We start from the raw sequence: 22596 nt of genomic DNA, 5'->3' as shown, positions 1-22596 counted from the left end.
CATATCAATCAATGCGTCGTCATGTATTCACTTACAGAGATCTCCTAACAACATGAGCAATCTAAGTGATTTTCACCATATTGAACCAACCCAATCATTTTCACGCCCAAAGCATTGGCTCAGTCACAACAAAATGGGATACTAATCCCTTCTTTGATTTCTCGAGTCTTATCATTTACGCTAGGAAAGTCTAGTTCCACAGTTAGGAGCGATACAACTGGATATAGACATATCACAATCTTGACATGCATTACCAAGTATATCACATGTGGAGTTAGTCCACTAGCCATCCTTAAGGAATCATGTAACCTTTCTAGTTACTTGGTTAAGGGTTGTAGCCTTCAATTTCCTACCTTACTCAACCACTAACTAAAGACCTAGAGGATAGACTCAACACATCTCAAAAACTCACTCCAAGAGACACATCTACTCAAGGAGGGTTTTCCAACAGTGGCCTACCCAACCACCACTCCAAGATACCCTATGTGGGATCTTCTATTTTCAAAATAATATCCTCTCCTGAAGTCCTAAGTTAACCAACATGTTTTAATGTCACATCGTATTCTCAACATTTACACCTGATCATACATCTATTATATGCATCACATCCAATCAATGCATATAGAGATTAACAATATCAATCATGTATTACATACCAATGCTTAACACCTCAATCAATAATAGCATATCAATGCTTAACAATTCATCCTAGTATAGAATATTAATGTTCAACAATTCATTTAATAATAACATACCAATGCTTATTCAACTCCAACTATGCAATTTATAACATATCAATCATACATAGCATATCAATGTTATACAACTTAATCATAATAACATATCAATGCCTATCATCATACATCATATAACATGTATCAACATACAACTTATCAAAGACCAACTATCATAAAATGACAACTTTCACATAAAATAACACATAGGAAGTTCTACTACTCCTATCATGCTCATCCTTAATTATTTCATATGAAAGAAAAGAATATTTTCTACAACTCCGAAGAGCTTAGATTCTAATTCCATCATCTACCATGTTGAAAATCACAAAACCACAACAATTTGTCTAAATGCTAATAACTTGACCTTTACTCACTAAAAATATCATAATTGGAGTTTTAGACCTCCTTTTTAGGTGATTTTAAAGTCATTGGAAAGCTAACATTTAGGACTAAAACTTTTATAAATAAAACAAAATCTAATTCAAAAAGAACCAAATTGCTCATCCATTTCAAAACCGCTTAGATAATTCCTTTCAAAAACACACCTGATTCTAATATGTAATTTTGCTCAACCGTTTCCTTCCAAAGACACCCCTATTTTCATTTTCAATTCCGCTTAGCCATTTTATAATAGAGACCATCTTTCTTTTTCGCAATTTTGAGGTTTTCAAACTTCTCATTCCATCCCAAGCTTTCTATAAGCTCCAATCTCAATTCTAAACCATAAAAACTCATCTAAACAACTAGAATATACAAATTTTGAACAACAAAATAACTCATAACAAGAATTTGGGTACAAAATCAAGGTTTTCTCCCAAAACCTCCAAATACCACAAAATCTCCAAGAAACTAAGAGCACCAAATTCTCTTGCAAATCAGTTTAATATTCAAACAATTATGCATCAATAAGCATTCATTCCACACATGCAACATGATAATCCACACAACCATCCATCAAGATCAAGTTTTAACTTCTCTTACCTCGATTCCGAGCTAAACTAAGAAAGGAGAAGGAGAAGAGAGGAGAACTTCCAGCTTCCAAGCTCTACATCGCTCAACCTTATGATTCTTAACTTAAGCCTTGAATCTGACACTCTCCACTATGAATCTCACATTCCAAAAAAACTTAAAAAGAAGAAGGAAAGAAGAATCAAAGTTTCTCTCACTAGATCTCTCTCTCTCTCTAAGGTTTAAAGAGCAAGAGATTATGAGTTCTATTTAAAATAGAAACCTTATATATTTTTCTTCCTAAAGTCAACTGAACCTCTGAACAAAGACCTCACAACCTACCCAATGTTACAATGTTACAGTTATAGTTATAATTTATTATGCAAAAGATACTTCTTTAATTTAAAAGAACTGCAAACTTTTTTAATCAAAGTAAAAATAAATGAGTATGTTACAAAATAAATTAAACAAAGTATCTACTTATTACTTTTGGTTCTCATTCTATTACAACCCTCGTATAATTATTTAAAGATTTAAGATTTGTTATTTACAAGCAATATTTATATATAACTATTTATAATAAATAAATATATTTGAATATATAAACTATTACAATTAAAATTTGTAATAAATAAATATTTTAATATATAACTTATATTTTCAATTCACAATAAATAATTTATACTTTGACATAAAGTTATATTGAATTATTAATATTTTTCAAAAATATTAAAATTTAGTTTAAAAATAAAAATAAAAGGACAAATTAAAAGAGGAAAACAAAAAAATAATTATTTAGATTAAAAATGATAGTAATATAAGATGGTCAATTATTTTTGGGGGTTGCTATTGTATCCTAAAAAATTGAGGGGTTATGGTACTGTCTTTACTATGTGTCAATAAAATAGATACATATCATTTAATGAAGTCATGTCCATCTTTTAAATAAATTTTATCTTTTATTTAGATATTGATGTTGAAATGAGTATCGTGGATTTGAAGTCTTCCCAACCTTAGTACAAATGTAACATTCTCTTCGCTTGAATCGTGAGATAGAAAAAGAGAGGTTACCTTCACTTGAATCACGAGAGAGAGAAAAAGATAGATTATTTGATGTTGAAACGAGCATCATGGATTCAAAGTCTTTCCTGTCTTAATACGAATGAAACATTCTTTCTACTTGAATCGTGAAACAGAAAAAGAGAGATTACCGAATGTTAAAACAAACATCTTGAATGGGAGTAACAGATGCAAGAACAATGTCTTCCCTACCGTCGACAAGGAGGTAGGCTACGATGTCTTCCCTATGACTCGCGAGGATATAAGACATTGTTAACTTCTATAAAAAAAATTTTTTTTAAAAAAACTAACTTGAAAATTAAAATAATTTTAATTTAAAATATAAAATGATGACTCAGACTAAAATCATTGACATGACATGACTATATCAACTATCAATACCTTTCAAATTATGATGGATACTATATAAATTCTCTTATTTTTGTGAACAGTTAAATCAAATGAAATTTAAAATTAAAGTTTTAGTTTTTTATGCAAATTAACAGCCCACCACGAGAACTAACAGCACCCCGATAACACTTCTTTTCAATGACAAATCAAAACTTTACTATGTTTTATCATTTGTTTTTTTCTCCCTGCATTTGCAATTTTTTTCTTTACCGTGTTTCAAAAAAATTAGGGGGAATAATTAACCTTCGTGCCCAAATAATACCGATATCTATACCGATAATAAAAGATAATTTTTTATTTAGTATTTACTTTTATCTTTTTTATCTTATTTTTAATAATTATAAAACAAATTGTTGTTTCCTTTTTAAATTTTTTTTATATAATATATATCTGGCAGTTTTTTTTTTTTTTTAAGAAATAGAGAGGATGAATCGGTTTCGGTGCATTTAATAACAGATAATTTTTTTAAAAAAATAATGAAATAAAAAGAGAAACAAGAGACGTGCATCATGTCGTGATTGGTTTGTCTTGTGTCAATTATTACGTTTGACATACATGCATATTTCATATTTGCTTGAGGCTTTATTCATTTTATATACATTTTGGCGTATCAGAATTTCAACGAGTCTTTCTACCTATTTGTTATAATTTTTTATTATGATGATTTAAAAAAAAACACTTTTTAAAATTTTTCTTGGCATTTGTTTAATTTTCAAAAGAACTACTATTTTAATTTCTATAACACACACGATAAACATTTATTTATTTAATTAAAATTATAACAAATATTATAAATTACATTATAATTAAAATTTATAATAAACATTTTTTAAGATATAAAAACATCTTGATGGAAATGTGTCAAATCCAATCAGAATAAACCAACATTACTGTGATTCACCACATCGATGTAAGAATTGGATATGGAATGTTTCTATGTAAATTAGCATTTCTTTTGAGGTTTGGAAGGGAAATGCATTTTATTTTTATCCATACAACTCAACTTGATATAAAAAAGTTACCATACTCACATACTTATTTAGTCTTGAGCTAGATCCCATTTGTTGAGAGGATTGCATGGTTCTATGATTGGGTTATGTTAGGATAACTGTTACAAAAACACTTTTGCAAATTCCAATTTACAAAATAAAAAAGAAAAAATGTTGCTTAGAAAATAAAATAACTTTTGAGCTTTTTAAACTGAAATTCGAACATGCACTAATTCTGTAACAGTCTAAAATTAAATCCGTCTATGAATAGTAGTTGATTGCATCATTATCATCATAATCACATATAACTCTCAATGTCCAAGAACCATAATCCTTGATGTTTATTTTAAAATTCAATTCAAATACTTCAGAAGTTAGTTTGATTTAGTCATAGAAAGTTTTGCAGCAATTCCACTGAAGCTAAAATATGCAACAAGAATGTGATGTCCTCTATCGTTAGAGAATGCAGACTTCAGCTGTCAAATTGGAGTATATATCCTTAACTAGCAGCAACGATTTCATTAGACAGAAAGTCTGGCTAGCTAGAAACGGACCCTGCCTTTGTTTCATCTGAACAAGCATATTCTATATAGAAGGGGGGAAAATTGTATATAAATGCTTTAATAATTGATAACAATTTGCGGACAATTGTCCAAAGTGGAAATCAGAAATGGTGAATATTGTATATAATCTGTATAAATGCATATACTTCCTTTCATTCTTTGTTGACTCAATTTCTTTGTAATTTCCTTGTAATCTGTATAAATGCATATTCTGATGGTCTCTAATCTCTATTAATAATATCAGATTGAACACTAACACTGACACAACTAGGCTTAACATTGTGGCAAAAGCAAAGTCACCATAAAAATAGGTAAAAACAGATGATTTAGAAAGAATATAAGAATTTAGAACTTAGACTTTTATATCATCCCGATTCATTAGACTGACAAGTTCTCCCTCATCATCATTAGAGGATGAAATAAGCAAGATCTGTGCACAATTGGTATAATCAAGGATTAGACTTGACAAATGAAGTTACATGAATTTCTAATGCCCAAACAGCCACCTGAATGCTCCAAATTACAAAAGGATACAAATCCAAATTTTTGTCATACGCACAAATTACGATGGGGAGAAAAGCTAGGCAGTAGGCATCTTCATATTCAGATCCCATAGTCCACAACTCTGAATTTTTAAAGTATAAGCTACAACATTGAAACTTGCATGAAGTGAATTAATGACTAGCGTAGTGCAATGGCTACTCTAGGCAAAATGCAGGCAATGAAATTTGAGGGAAATTTATTTATTTTTTTCAAATTGAGACTATGTCTAAAATATAGAATCTGGCCACCACTTTAGGATCTGCAAAAGTCAAATTTTCACAAGCATGCATTAGAGGCAGTTGCAACCTCAAAAGCAGGGTCAGCAAGGACCAAGTTTGGGGCACCCCTGGGCAAGAGGCAGGTCCAGGTTGTCCACAGTTCTGAAAGTTCTAGGTACCATCTTATCCACATATATAGTTCCATCCAAGTGATCACACTCATGCTGTAAAATTCGAGCCTGCCAACCGTAAGCATTTATTTTGATTGGTGCACCATAACGATCCAAACCTGTAACCTCAACATCAAGGTGTCGTTCTACCACTGCTCTAAATCCATCAACACTGCAAAATTTTATAACAATTGAGGAATGAGGATGTATGATACCATGGATAAAAGGATTGAACATATATGGTTGGCTGCCATGGTGTTGCTATATAAATCACAAAAAATTAAACATGCCAGCATTATTGTTTTTCCAAATGCTGCCTTTACTTTATTGAAAAAGCTATTACCAGCATCAATATTCAATAATCCAGAAACGTCATTAGATTCCTAACAGGTTGGAAGGAAATCTCACTCATAACATTAAGTTATCTCACTGTACTGTTGCACATGACACTTTGGCAACTGCAGCCATTTTCATGTATCACACTCATATTACTTCACCATTAGCAAATTATAATTTAGGAATGTTTAATGACTAGATCAACACAAAGGTCATGAATATTAGACATCAAATTATAAAAACAAAACAAATATAGCGCATCAGAATACATAAGGTGAGTAAGCTAGACTCGAGCAATACATCAAACATTCAGACAAGTATTTAAGGAATAAAGCATATAAACAAACAATCATCTGTAAGAAGTTAATTCTATCAAAACTACCATTACTATGTATTCATTACGAGGATGCCAACCACACAATCACCTAGGTCAGAAAAATTGTTTGTGGAATAAGGTAGAATTAATACTCTTCAGTCATTTAGCAAAAAGTAATGACTCCCCAGTACATCCTCTCTGAAGCAATTGTTTAAACAGAGGCATATATGAACTTTAATGGAACAGGTCACGAGAAAATTATTAGTGTCAAATTTGCTGGCCTCATTGATTGCATTATCCCGTTATGTATTCTTATAGTAATTTAGATAAGTGGGGTATGATCTTGATCTCAAACAATGTTAGAGGAACTTTAGGCATTACACATGAAAGTGCCAATAGCCCAGCAAAGAGTCAGGGCAGTAAATGTTAAAAATAAGACATGCAAAAAAATTATTTAGAATAATAAGTGATATGTAATAGCTTTTACTTCTCATCTCAAATACTGAATTATAATGAGCACAAAAAAGTGAATTGATAGTCTGACAAAGCAAGAGTGGAAACAAAGAAGGAAACCTCAAGCACCCTTCAAAAAATAGAGCAGTCCTCTTGCCCTTCTTCTCTAGCTTGGGATTTAGGATCACCTGCCTCAAGAGAACTAATGAATGATTATTAAAGTAATAAACCTTAAGGGCAAAACTATAGATATAAATTGAATACTCTCTTTTTCTCTGCATATGAACACACCAAAAGATCAAAAGCTCTTCTATCTTGAACTTTAGCCTCTTCCTTTGGGACATAACTAACATACTCTTTGGTATCTTCCAAAACAATTATCTGCATGTATGAAAAGACAATAAAATACATATTTTTACACAGCTGCACATTGTACCATAAATAACATCCAGAAGATTTTAACATAGGACTCCGATTGTCACAACTTTCTTCATAAAAAAGCACCTTTTTTCTGAATTAAAAAAAACACTTTTAAATGCTTTTCATGCGTTTGTTTCAGCTTTTCAAAATAATCAGAAGCTAAAAAAAATAAAATCAGAAACTAGTTTTGAATAGTTTCTCATAAAATCATCTTTTTTTTTAAAGTATTTTTTTTATGATTCTAAGCATATATTACTTTCTGCTTTTTTCTAAAAACCTCTAAAAAATAACAACCAGATTGTTTTATATCAGAATCACTTTTTTGTTTGAATATGTAACAAACTGCCCCATAATATAAATGCATTAGACTATCAGTATATAGTTAAACAATAAAGATTCATCCATCCACCAATGGTGAAAAGAGTGGATTGAAAAAGGTTTTGATTTTGCAAGGTAAACCTCCAACTTTCACATTACAGAAATGGCAAAACTTTGTAAGTTGGAGTATAAATGAGTTGTATAAATTCACTTTCAATTGTCCCACATTATTGTGTAAGCAAATATTAATGAGGTAACTTCATCCTAAATTTGCTAACCTTCTCAAAATAAGTACATCCTTAGCCCATAATCTATTACAACTTCAATTTCACAAGCAGCTAATTCACACTTATAGCTTCTTGTGTTTTCTTAAGTGCAATTATTATTAAAACATTTAGTATAGTCATAAAATGAGCGACACACAAACAAAATATGGAAGCTAGAAAACACAAAATCACTAAGAACGGAACTAACCCTCAAAGGAACTCCAATTTGAGGAGCAGCTAAGCCAACTCCAGGAGCCTTCCTCATGACCCGGATCATGTCATCAATGACCTTCTGCACTCTCTCAGACCCTATCTCGTTAGCATCAACTTCCTGTGCAGGCTCGTGCAGAACAGGGTCACCGGCTTTGACGATGTCAGGTAAATTGGTCTTCTTGCTGTCTGCTCCCAGACCCAAAAACCACCCTGCTCTGGCAGCGAAAGTTTGAGAAGAAGATACAGAGCGCCAACACAGTGGTGGCCTTGCAATGCCAATTGTGGATAATGGGGTTACAGCAGAGCGCAAAAAGAGAGGTTTTTGGGCAACGGACATGGCAACCAGGCGGAGGAAGTGCAGGGCCTCCATGGCCCTTTCTCTAGCTTCCTGCAGATTATTGTGCAAAATGCTCAGCACCACTACCCTGGGAGAGGGGGGTGTGTTTATGGGTTGCGCTATTTTTTGGACCCAACGAATGAAGGAATTTTGTTGATTTTGGGCTCAGAAACTATTTACCCAATCAAACAGACCCAACCGAAAGTTGAATTCAACCCACCACCATTGCCATTGGATTTGGATGACCTTTTTTATTTTCCCCCTAAACCACGTATATATTTCACCGGATACAATCCTGTTTAAGAACAGGACTGCTATAGTTAACCAGGTAGGAACAGATGAGTTTATTCTTATACAACTTGAAAATTTGAACAAATTATTTATTTGAATCTTAATCTAACTCCATCAACATCTAAAATATGTAAGACAAAATCATGATCAACATTGTTTTAATATATCAGTATAAACCTTCACAGATATGACTGACTAATTCTTTTCACTTCTATTATTTAAAACTTGTAATTGAATTTAAATTTTTTTTAATTTTATATCTCTTCATGCAAATTTACATGGAGAATGAAATAGGTGATTCTAAATCTTATTTAATTTTTTAAAAAAGATGGTGACTTAGCATAATCTAAATTTTTATATCCAAAATCAATATCATTATAATTATTGTAACATCCTCTTTTAATTACGAATTATAACTATTTATTTAATTACTTTTAAAAAAATCAAAGTTATATGAATAATTAAATAAAACATACATTAAGTTAAAGAAAAATAAATTTATTGATTATATAACACATATATTTTAGTACAAGTCATTGCTACTAATATTTCAACCTTAACTATTTAGAAGAAAAGAAAAATATATTTTTTTACAAAAATCTTATCCCTATTTCTTATATTTATTTCACAAGGGAAAAAATGATATATTATATAATAAGTTAACATGATTGGTTAGCAGGGAATAGATGTGATAGTCATAAGGCTATCCAAGACGATTGACATTGGCTTATTGAATAGTGATATAATTGAGGAACTTTGTCCTTTGAATATAACTATATTATTTTGAGTGTTTATTATTGTAATCTTGAGAATATGACATGAGCGAGTGTTGTAAACAGTCTAAAATTCAAAATAGTCATATACTTTGATCAAATTATTTTTAAAAACAAATACCCAAAGGAAACAAAAAATACAAAAGGAGTGAGAATAAATTTTTTATAGGTCATTGAAAAAAATAATCATATAATCATATTCCAATGCAATTTTTCTTTTATGATAAGTACATACTCATTTTCTTGTTTTATTTTATGATTGGATTTTAATAAATTTTATAGTGACTAGTCAACATAAATAAGTTTTACTATGACATAATACTACAAGTATCATCTACTCATTTAAATTTTCCAAATCAAAACTTTCATCTACAAATTCATGTCTTTATCCATAAATTCAAATCGTTATTACTTATAACATGTTTGTGTTAGTTAATTGATAATAATGACTTCCTTATCATGATTATGATTAATATTTATTATCACAATAACAATAATAAATTATTATTATTATTATTATTATATATAGGAATAGGAAAAATAAATATTATAAGTACATATATTTTTTTTATTTTAAATGTATAAACAATCAATATAGTATAAAAATTACAATCTTAAATGAACTTGGCATTATTGTATTTAATTAAGAGCAAAATTTTAAATATAGTATTTACAAACAAGAATTAACATACTAAAATGAATTAAAGAAGACATAAATTACAGATATAAAATAATAAATAAAATAAAAATGATTAAATAATATATCAATAATAATTAGATATTATAAAATAAATAAATAAATAAAATGAGATTAAAAACACCTTACAAAATTAATGATTATATATATATATATATATATATATATATATATATATATATGCGTTTGCGTATGTATTAAATTAAAAATTATAATAAATATTTCTTCCCTTACGTATAATAATTTTTTTAACAATAACTTGATCTTCTTTGATGTGCCAACAAAAAAAAATTGTGAAAGAAGTAGAAAGTGAAGCACTTTGTGCTTTAGGACCACTACATGAACCCCTTTTATACTACTAAGTGGTGGGGTTAAATTTGTAAAATTTATTAACATATAAGTCACACAATCCCCTTCATTTTTTTTTTTGGTAAATAAAGGGGCTAAAAGCCCGAAAGACTAGAATTAATCAAGAAAAGCAGCAGAAGACTCTGTCTGCAATAAGGAATGGATACATCTAGGGGCAGAATTAAAAAGGACAATGTCCTCTTGTAAAGAAAGGCTATTTCTAGCTAAGGCATCAGCAACTTTGTTGGCTTCTCTAAAGATGTGGCTATATGAGACAACCTGCACCTGATTACCCAATTCTTGAATTTCTTTAACGAGATTGAAATTTGGATGAGAGTGATCACAGCCGTGAGATATGAGATTGACTGCTGTCAATGAATCTGTCTCAACTAGAATTCTGCCAAGCAAGTTGTTATTCCGAATGATTCGAAGCCCATGAAGAATAGCCCATATTTCAGCATTGGTGATAGAACAACTTCCAAGCTTGCATGCATAGGCTAGAACAAATGCTCCAGCTGATTCTCTAACAATTCCACCACAAACAGCGAGGCCCCTGACAGAAACTGATCCATCACAATTCAGCTTGAGGTGGTTGGCAGGTGGACGGGACCAAAAACTAGAGAGGTTGGACATGGTTGGAATGAAACCTTCAAGGACTGAGCCACAATTGCCGGAAATAACACTCACACGGGCGTTGATTTCTGCAACAAGTTGCTCCGATGAAATTGTGGTGTTTTGGAATACTACTCGATTTCTCCTATGCCAAAGGCAGTCGATAGTTGTAGCAAAAATAGTGCTTCTCTTGTCATTGGTAGATTGATTCCGAGATAGGTGATGTAGTAACCATGTTTGAATATCTGAATTTGAGAAATCTCTTGCCTTCACGAAAGCTGAAAGTTTAGACCATACTTGTTGTGCGAAATTACAATGAAGGAGAACATGCCATGTATCCTCATAGTCATGATTACAGGCTGGGCAATTGGCTTCCAAAGCAGTACCCCTATGGACTCTAGTGGAGTTTGTCATTAGGCTCTCGTGTGCCACTCTCCATAAAAAGGCTCTAGTTCTTTCAGGGCCCTTCCATCTCCAAATCACCTTGAAAATGGGCTTGCGATCTAGGCTTGATATTTGTGTTGATGCTTCAAATGCAGAACGGACAGAGAACACTCCATCTGCAGCTGGACCCCAAAGGACAGAATCTGCTCTTGCTGAATCTGTTGGGATAATCGAACTAATGATGGATTGCCACACATTAGATGGCACTAGCTCGCGAATATGATCAATTTCCCATTCTCCTTGGTCTGAGACGTAGTCACGCACACATTTAGACATCTCGATCGGTGGAATAAAAACTAAGGCGTGGTTAATGATTGCACCTAGACTAGGCAGCCAATTTTCAATCCAAAAACGCACCTTCCTACCGTTTCCAACCTTCCACTTGATATTAGGTCGAAACCAATCCCAAGCAGCACATATGCCTTGCCATAGGTTTGACATTGATGATTTCTTTGTGACAACAAGGATAATCTCATTTGTACATCCGTATTTTGCTTTTATAACCCGTACCCATAGTTTGTTAGGTTCATTAATCAAGCTCCAACAATTTTTCATCATGAAAGCATTATTCATGTCCCTCATTCTTCTCAAGCCTAGTCCACCGTTAACTTTAGGCAAGCAAACAGTCTTCCAATTAATTGCATGAGGGTGACGAGTTCTATTTCCATCCCCCCCAAAGGAATCTTTTACAGATTTTGTCCACCTCATCACACAATGCTCTAGGAAGGTGCACCATCTGCATTGTGTAAGATGGAAGAGCTTGAAGAACAGACTTTGTTAGAGTCAATCTTCCTGTAAAGGAAAGGTTTTTTTCTTTCCACCCACTGAGCCTACTATTTATTTTATCAATTATACCTTGATAGGTGACCCTGTTCACTCGGGAGTGATGTGTCGGAATTCCAAGATACTTACCTAGATCATTCGTTCGCTGAAAGCCAAAAACTGAGCTAATTTCATTTCTCACAACATGGCCCACATTATTCGAGAAGAAGATCCTAGTTTTTTCCTGGCTGACTTTTAGCCCTGCACTATCACAAAATGTATTTAGACAAGCTTTTATAACTTCCACTTGGTTTGTTGAAGCCTCTGCAAAGAGAACAAGATCGTCTGCAAATGCCAGGTGAGAGATTAATGGGCCTGATCTAGATAAGCAAATAGGCTTCCAGATGTGATGTTCAATAGTCATGTTGATCAAATGGAATAATCTCTCCATGCAAAGCACAAAAATGTAGGGGGAGATGGGGTCTCCCTGTCTCACTCCTCGTGATGGAAGAAACTCGCTCAAGGCCTCTCCGTTCCAAAGCATTCGAAACTTAGCACTGGAAATGCAAGCCCAAACTAGGTTTATAAAACTCGAAGGAAGGCCAATATCAAGTAAAGTATCCTTTATGAAATTCCAATTTAAACGGTCATATGCCTTTTCAAGATCAATCTTGATGGCCATCCAACCTTTGTTTCCTTTCTTGGACTTCATAGAATGCATTACCTCCTGAAAGACAATGACATTATCCCTACTATTTCTATGAGGCACGAAGCTACTTTGATTTGGGTGCACCAGATATTCCATGACCTTGCTTAGGCGATGAGCAAGAACCTTCGTTAGGAGCTTGTATGAGACATTACACAAGCTTATTGGTCTCATTTGTTTTAGATGTGTGACTACCTCCACTTTTGCTATTATAACTATAAGAGTGTCGTTAATATGAGCCACTTTAGACGGTTGTTCCTCGATATCATGTATTAATTTGCAAACAAAAGGACCAACCACATTCCATTGTGATTGATAGAAGATAGCTTGTAGGCCATCAGGTCCCGGAGCTTTAAAACTCCCCATACGCTTGATAGCCTGTAAGATCTCTTCATCACTGATTGGTCTACCAATGACATCTAATTCCGCAGTCCCTAGGGAAGGGAAGGCATTTTGTAGACACAAGTTGTTATGATCTCCTGATTCGAGGAAAAGGTGTTTATAGTACTCAGTGACCATAGCCTCCAACTCTTCCTGTTGCGTTACCCACAGGGCCTGATCATTCAGGAGCCTCTCAACCTTGTTGCGCCTTCTTCTTATGACGATAGTTCCATGAAAGTATCTGGTGTTTCGATCTCCCATTAAGAGCCATTTGCAGCGTGACTTTTGGAACCAAATTATTTCCTCTCGAGCTAATATAGATTCTAATTCAGTCCATAATTCTGATTGAAGTCTTTCAAGGAAACGGTTCGGGCCTTGCATTAGTTTGCCAGTGATCCCATTCAATCTACGAAGCAGTTGTTTTTTAGCTTTAAACGCATTGCCAAAAGTATTTAAGTTCCATTCTAAAAGATATTTTTTAATGTGACCCACCTTTTGATTCCAAGACTCATTAGCCTTCCATTCACGTTGTATGAGCTCAGGAAATTCATCATGAGTTAACCAAGCCGCTTCAAATCTAAACGGGCGGCGATAGGAACAACGGACTACACCTAAATTCAATTGTAATAAAATAGGAGTGTGATCAGACTTTAGCTGGTTCAAGTGCGTAAGAGAAGCTTCAGGAAAAACTACTCGCCAATCGAAGTTAGCTAGACACCTGTCCAAGCGTTCATATAGTTGCCTCTTTTCCATGTGAAGGGAGAACCATTAAACCCAATATCCATTAGGCTGCATTGATCTACAAAGTTACGGAAGGCACTGTCCCCACAAAGGTTAGCATTGAGTGCCCTTCCCATCCTTTCATGCTGATGCAGAACAGCATTGAAATCACCAACCAAGTTCCAGGGACCATCAATATGCTTTGAGATTTGGGTCAATTCCCTCCAAAGCACAACCCTATCTTGAGGATGTGGACTAGCATAAACTATCGTGCAAAACCAATGGGAAGAATCATTCAGAACCTTAAGGTGAATAAATTGGAAGGAGTGGTGAACAACTTCAATATTCCATCTCTTAGGATCCCAAAGACACCAAAGACCCCCATAATGACCTTGTGCATGTACTAAGAACTTCTTGTCGAGCAGGATTCTTCTAGTTACTTCCATAGCTCTTTCACCACTTATATGGGTTTCAAGCAAGCAAAGAAGTCCCACCTCATGGTTATAAATCATATCATTGACTAGTGAAGCAAAACCTTTGTTACCCGCACCCCTACAGTTCCAACATAGAACATTCATTGGAGACTGTTTTGGTTTGTGGGCTTAGAAACCCCTGGGTTTTCTACTTGAGGTATCAAATGTCTCTCTTCTGCTGGTAAATATTCTCCATCAGGCTCAAAATGGCGTCGTAGGGCTGCAGCGAACGCCGCAGTTTCTTCATCAGGTTTAATAACATGCGTCACTAGGTTACGAAGAAAAGGGTCTTCACTTGATTGGTGGTTTAGTGATCGAAGTCCAACCATTACACGTTGGGTGTTCATCGCTTGTGTAGACCTATAATCTGGCGTGATATGATTCTCATGGTTATTGCCTTTCTTCGGATCTTGAAAGTCTTGAGTTTCTGTCTTTTGTTCCCCACCTTTCTTACGAGTTGCTGCAGGGCCCACAAAGTTAATTTTTGGGCTTGGATTTCGTGGATTTTTTCCTCCAAGAGGGTTACGAACTTTTACATGAGTTTGCATGGCCCGGGTGTTATTCGTTTTTGGGTTGTTCTTTTCCTGATAGTCTGTTAGGATCCTATCCTCTAAGGATTTAACCGCTTCCTGTTTGTTAGCACCAGAGGATATAATCTGTGTTGAATTAGTATCCTTATTTTTTGGGGAGATATGATTCTTGAAAGATTTCCTGCCTCTCTTGACCAACATCCACGGTCCATAGGGGTTATCTGAATCACGGCCAGATTTTTCGGGATCTCCTCCAGATTTTGTGTTGTTCTCAACCGAATTGTTGCATGCATCCATACTAGGGTTGATTGGGCATGGCGAGTTTGGTTGTCCGCCGCCATGACTATCGTTCTCGACCTCTATTGCACCTTCATGATCTTTGGGACAAGATGCAGTCGTTTCTTTCTCGTGATCAAAACTTTCCCCACATTGATCTTGGCGATGTCCATATCTTCCACACTTGAAACAAATTGCATGTAGGCCTTCATATTCCAGCTTTAATATGTGCCCCATTACATTGATCATGGACACTAGTTTTCTTTACAAACTCACTTCCACGCAAATACGTGCAAATTTACCTCTTGAGTGAATTGATGTGAGTTTGTCAATCTTGAGCATGGAACCAAGCTTACTCCCCACCCGCCAAAGAAACCTTTCGTTGTACAGCTCAATCGGGAGGCCAGGAATACGGATCCAGGCTGCCACTTTACGAGTCTTTGAGGCAGTTACATTAAAGAAAGGTCTCCACCTTTGCACCACAATATAGTGGTCAGCGATCATCCATGGACCTTCGTATAGTGCATGTCTATAATCTTCTTCTGCAGAAAACTGAACTAGGTAGAAATCATTAGGCATGTCAATGATTCGAATGGATCCAGCCTTGACCCAATCACGATGGATTTTGTGTTCAATGGCTTTGAAGGAAACCTTCCTTCCTAGCACATTGATTACCAGAGCATTTTTCCATGGGGCGCACCATTCTTCAAATTCTCCTTGGGATATGGAGATCTTAGGGCATGGATCAAGCTCATCCTCGAGCTCTCTCAAGTGGTCCTCATCAACAGCATTGAAATCTTCGTAGTCCTCCATCTCCTTCAACAATGACTGGTAGTCCGAGAATATCATGCCACCACCAATAGATAACACGCTATCCACATATGATCTTTTGGACCCATCCATCCTTTGCATGTCAGCAACGACTTCCATGTGAACGTCGTCATTCCCTTCCTGGTCCTTCGTCTTTACTTTCTTAGTGCTTCTTTGGTCTGCGTTCTCTTCCTCTGGATCAGGAGCCCTTCCAGCGTTTCCCATCGTCTTATTCTTTGGCTTATATAATGTCAAAATCGTATTCTTGACCTGTCTCTTATCACCACTTTCTCTCTTTTTCAATCCCCTTCGTTTTTACAACACATAATGTCACTCATAAAAATTAAAAAAAAATTAAAAAAATAAAAAATAAAAATAAAAAAAAAAGTTGTTTGCAAAATTTAGATCTAGAATCAATTTCATAAGTATTAACAATTATTACTTTACAAAGTTTTAGTTACTTTATGACTTGTCTCTAGTTATAGATAATATTCACTTGTTATTGATAAACTTGCACTGAAAGAAAAAATATTAATGATTAACTTCATTTATTTTATTTTATTTTTACTTTTTTTTTCTTTATTATGATTAATCCAATTTCTAATTTTTGCAACTTGCATTTATTACAATAATTTTTTATTATTACTTCACAAGTAAGTATATATAGACTTACTATATTTAATGACTCATATTTTATATTTAACGATTAAACTATTAAATTTAAAAATTTTAATGCATAGATTAAATTTATGAAGTTAAAAATTATTTGATATTTTATTTCATTAATTTAAATTGACAAACAGACAATCATAAAATTATTTTATATGTTGATTATATTTATAGTAAATTTATAAAATGAAAGAAATACAAAATTTAAATTAAATTATATTTTATAATATATATTTAAAATAAATAATGTTATATTATATTTTTAAAAAATATATAATGCACTAAGATGAGTCGAAACACAACTCAAACTTATCTTTAAAAATTAAGTGGAGTTTAATTTTTAAACTCACCCAATGATTGACCAAATTAGGTTAGGAAAGGAGCTGAATCATGCTCTTCCGTGGTTCAAACAGCCTCGTGTTGGGTCACATCTTGCGGCTGTGGCTCAAAGATGTCCCACAAGAAACTCTCATTAGTTTCGTATCATGTGATCATGTGATGGTCTTTCCACTATTAAAGTCATTGTCAGACTCAAATTTTCTAATGCTTCCTTTATAAATTAGAAAGGGTTCTGTAATCTGTGAGCTATTTCAATACCATGCCATAATATCTATCCATCTACGAAAGAATAACATTGGATATGGATGATAAATGGAACCTGTCTAGCATAGGGTAGATAGATACCAAATAACTTTTACGAGTCCAAGCCTAGTAGCTAATTAAATAATATTTTGGCATTTATATGACTGAAAGTAGATCTGGGATAAAAGCAATTCTCATTCCTTCATAATCATTTCCACGTATGGGCATGGTATACACGAATAATTAATTTTCCCTACTTTTTCTTACGAGGAACTTTTTTAATTGCATTCGCCGTATCTATCACCTCAATTAATCCAAAGTTAGGCAGGTAGGTGCAGATGCTAGGTTGTCGATTATAATTTGATCTGTTTTAAGAAAACATCTTGCGAGAATTGCCACATACATTTGGTGTATAAGATATGTATGTTAAATGTACACATCAATATATAAACATTAAATATCGAGATAGATAATTATTTTATGGGGTTTACACGTGTCATCAATATACTAATAAAGAAAATAAACACATTAAATATTTACAATAAAAATACTAATAAATGAAAATTGCCTTTAATTATATTTTAATTAATGACTGAAAAACCATTTTTTTAATTTAATAAGTAAAATTTAAGAGTCATTAGTGATCGAGCCAACTTTGTTCCGTTTCTAAATAAATTATTTATGATAGTTAAACATTTTGATATTTTTTTGCATTAGTATAAATTATACTAATGAAAACATATTTTGAGTATTTAAATCAATCTCTAATACTAAGATATTAATTACTTAAATGTTTAAGTATTAAACAATTTTTATACCGTCAATCTTAAATATGCACACAAGATTCTGTCAACAATTAAAGTTGCAGCAATATTATTTGAGTCAACAAACAAGAAGCTTTGAAGGGCTACTACTTTCCGGCATTAAAAATCATGTCTTAAGCCGCACCAGGAAATTGAATTGGCTACTACACCAGACAAACCTGTCTCGGATAACTGTAGCAGCAAAAACTTCTTTATCAATAGTTTTTACATATTTTATGTCTATATATATATATTTTTTCATTTTTAATAAATGTTTAAAAATATTATTACAACATTTGCTGATTCTACTCAAAAGAAGACTCCTTTTCTTGATGATTGAAATAAAGTATATTTGTTATACAATAAAAAAATTTTATGTTTGAGAATCATAAATTTTAAAGAATTATGAAAATCTATTTGATTTATCATAAATGTTTTTAAGAATATTTTTAAATGTATTTTAAAAATTAAGATTCTTATTACAATAAATAAATAAATAAAGATAATATAATATTTTTATTGTATTAAAATTTTATTTTTACTTCTCACTTCTCTCATTTTTATGAGAAACATATACAAAGTCATTCTCAAGAACAATATTTTCTAAAAATGTTAATAACAAATCAAATGCGAAAAATTAATACTTTACTTTATATTCCTAAAAAAGTAAAAAAAAAAATTATGTAGCAAACGTTTCCAAAGAGTTTTTCTCCCTCTTCTTATACCACTTAGAAATTTCAAAATTAATTTGTCAGTACCGTGTAAAATCTTAAATTATTATTGATAATTTTCTCAGCAAATTTTGTAGTATTATACGTAATATTTAATATGTATAAAAGTCTATGTTCTTAAAAAATAATACATATTACATTACCATAGATATGATTTTTATCTAATTAAATGTCGTGAATGTTAATTTTATGGCTTTAATCTGATAATTAAGTTAAATAGAATGATTAAAATCACACGACATAAGACTTTGAATAAAAGAAGACATACCTAAAAAGGAAATATAAGCTATATATATACATCCAACCAGCTTAGAAACTTCTACGCATCTTATATTGGTCAATTGTCACCCATCTTTGACTTTGATTTGAAAAGTTTTGCTTAGCACGAACATTAAGAAAAAGAAAATTGAAACATGAAAAAGAAACTGCAGATTCCATTTTGCTTGGTGTGTGTTCTTATATATATATGAGGAAGCACATGAGGCTACAAATTAAGCATTGATTCAATTGAATTTGTAACACAATACAACAGAAGCAACAATGGGAAAGAGTTATCAAAGTTATTATAATCCAAAGGAGCATGGAAATGAAGAGAAGAAGGAGGGCACAGAAAAGAAGCAAGAGAGGATGCCAACAGAAGACATCAACGCTAGTGCTGATGCCTTCATCAAGAACTTCAGACACCATCTTCTGCTTCAGAGGCTCCAATCCATAGAGAGTCACAAGAAAAGGGAACACTAGCTCATAACATATATATCTTCATCAATCATTATTATACATTCTAATAAATAATCGCATGAGGCTATATAAGCTGAATATATAGTGTTATGCATTTATGCACATTGTGTCATTTGTTGTTTCTATAATTAAGCATGTAGATAATAATATAGTCCCTGGCCTTCATTGGGTTTAGGATTGCAATATCTTTGTGTAAGTGATTCTTTAATACTCATTTTCTTTCATTTTATTCAAATGTACGTCCATTATTCTTTTCTATCGTATTATTTATTATGTTTCTCATATTTTTTCTTTCTATTTTTCTCTTTTTCATCGTTCTTTTCTTTATGTCTTGTACAAGGGAAAAGTTATGATTATGAAAAAGAAAAGTTATATTAATAAGTAGTAATTAATTAAGTACCGATTAAATTAACGCTAAATAATTGAAGGAGGCAGAGAGACCCCTCTGTTCCAACTGTTGCAAGGAAATTTCTACCACGACAATTGCATTGATGTGAGGGAAAAACTTCGATCATATACTCTCCGTTTCATGGTGTAAGAAGAAAAAAAAAGTTTTAAATGACTGTAATTTTATTTTTTAGTGTATTATTAATAACTTTATTTATATTTTTAATGATGTTTTTCAGAAAATTATTGTGTTGTGTTGTATTGTTTTTGGTAAAAAAGAATATTACTAATATACTTAATTTTATAAAATTATAATTCTCTTTTATCTATTTAATAATTTTTTATTTATGTAAAAAAATAATAGCACTCCATTTATTTAGAGACAAAGGAGTAATTGTGATGAATTGATTTTTAGATTGACTGAGAAGTGATTTTTTTACATAATAGTTTTGGACCAATATCAGATTGAAAATTTTTAGAGCAATGAAATTTTCGTTTTCCTGATAAAATAGTATTATAGGTTTTTTGTTTTTTTATTTAAAAAAAGAGCTAGATGACTAGTGACTACCGTTAAAAAATAGGAAATAGGAAAAAAAAGAATGTATTATTTATCATAATGTTATAACAATAAAAAAAATTAAAATAACAAAAACTAAAAAAAAATGGGAAGAAAAGTTTAGGAAAGTATAAATTCATACCTATAATTGATTGATCTTTGAGAAAAAATGCTTATCGATATTATAATTTGATGTACTCTTCTTCTAAAATATGTCAATATCTGTAAGATACATTATTCCACAGATTTCCAAACTAAAAAATACTATTCCAAAACAACTTTTAATAATAAGAGAAATATTTTTTTTAAGAGGGGAGATGAATTTTGGTGTGTTGTAGTTTATATTTGTTTATTTTCGATCATTTCTTTTTTTCCTTTCTCTTATATGTACCAAACAAGTTAATAATAAATAAAAAAACAATAAAATTTCCAAGGTGCAAAAGATAGCAATAAAACCAACCTGTGTGGACAGTGCAACGAGCACAAAAAATAAAAGACTTGGTCATAACTTTCCAACAATTACTTCTATGCATATCATCTTAATAAGAAAATGAGTTAGTTTTTATTTTCATTTTGATTTCTATAAAAAAAGTATTATTTAAAATATTTGAAATTATTATTTTTGTCCTATAATATACTTTTATTTATTTTTACATAAAATTTATGTTTAATATTTTTTTATATTTGATGATCATTTTAAGATAAACAAATAAGTAAATAACACTTTTTTAAAGATTTATAAATTTTTTAAATAATGTTATATGCTAACATAATATTATAATAAGATATAAATTTATTTGAAATAACCACTCAACCTTTTACTAAACATAAACATGTAATAGTAAATACTAAAATAATAATTTTAAATTTTAGGGAAAGAAATATAAATTTTTTTTAAGGGACTAAAATCAAAATCTATTCATTTTATATAAACTTAAAATATATTTAAATCCAATACTTAATATCGATATTAGTAAATTTATATTTAATTATGGAAATTATATTGTAAGAAATATTAATGTAATTATTTTTTTCTCTAAACATGGTCTACATAATATTAAAATTTTGATAATAAAAAATTAATTTGTCCTCGTTAGATGAAGATCACTGCGATACTCTATTGGAACAAAGAACTCGCACATCATGACAATGCTTGCCCATTGTCAATTACTAAGGCTTAAAAGATGAATCTATTATTAGCTTGTTACTTTCAATTTCACATGCATACGAATTGTTTTGTGTTAGGATACACACTCTAATTATTCTTGTTGTAGCGGGTCGGATTTGGGGTCTAGGTCTTCTCGTCCTTCTCCGAGTAGTCCGAAATGAGGAGGGGTGCCTGCAAAGACACTCCAACGCTCAAGTAAGTGCTCGGCGTATTAAATGCGGTAGTTAAAAAGTTTGTTACGTACCTCGTTGGGGTCCTATTTATAGTGATTTTTATTGGGCCGTAATTAAGGACTGGGCCCCGGGAAATTAGGGGGCTAATCCGGTGCATTACATAAATTAACCTCTCCATAATTATCTTGGCGTAAATCCGTGACTTGGCCGAGCACACCGACACGTTCCGTTCAGATTGTGAGTGATCGGTGGGCTCGGGTATTCGACCTGGTCGTCCACGAACTCGGGTATTCGGCCTAGTCGGCCACAAACTCGGGTATTCGGCCTAGTCAGCCACCATACGGTATACAACCCCCGCAGCGTCGAGGATGGGAAAGACGAAGACGTTTTAATTGTATAGGGTTGTGGTTCTCGGCGTGCAATGGCAGATGTTGCTTCCGACCGCTAGTAGTAGTGTGCATGTTCCTAGTGTAGTCGGTTTTGCTAACCTCGGTGGTCGTGGCCGGTTCGAATTTCCTTGTGCCAAACGTCCTCCCTAATTGCTAAGCATGTTATGATGAGGTCGGCTGTCTTCGAGGAGAGGTTGCAGGGGCGGCTTAAGGAGGCTGAGGCGACGTTGAAGGAGGCATTGACCGCCAATGCAAAGGTCACCGAGTCGGTCGAAGAACT

The 22596-nt window shown here is 32.5% G+C and overlaps 1 protein-coding gene across 1 annotated transcript; it reads right to left on the bottom strand.

Annotated features, from left to right (window-relative positions):
- Positions 1–5045: 5045 nt before the first annotated feature.
- Positions 5046–8431, bottom strand: LOC109809934 (peptide deformylase 1A, chloroplastic). Its single transcript, XM_020373360.3, has 4 exons — positions 7956–8431; positions 7035–7124; positions 6864–6931; positions 5046–5810 (listed from the first exon to the last, which is right to left on the bottom strand). Exons 1-4 carry the CDS (start codon positions 8328–8330, stop codon positions 5570–5572), a joined length of 774 nt encoding a protein of 257 aa, XP_020228949.1. The 5' UTR covers positions 8331–8431; the 3' UTR covers positions 5046–5569.
- Positions 8432–22596: the final 14165 nt, after the last annotated feature.

This window comes from Cajanus cajan, chromosome 5, assembly GCF_000230855.2.
Source record: "Cajanus cajan strain Asha chromosome 5, NIPB_CcT2T_4, whole genome shotgun sequence".
Classification (NCBI taxonomy): domain Eukaryota; kingdom Viridiplantae; phylum Streptophyta; class Magnoliopsida; order Fabales; family Fabaceae; genus Cajanus; species Cajanus cajan.
Note: the sequence above shows the minus strand (reverse complement) of the source record. Positions and strands in the feature narration are given on the sequence as shown.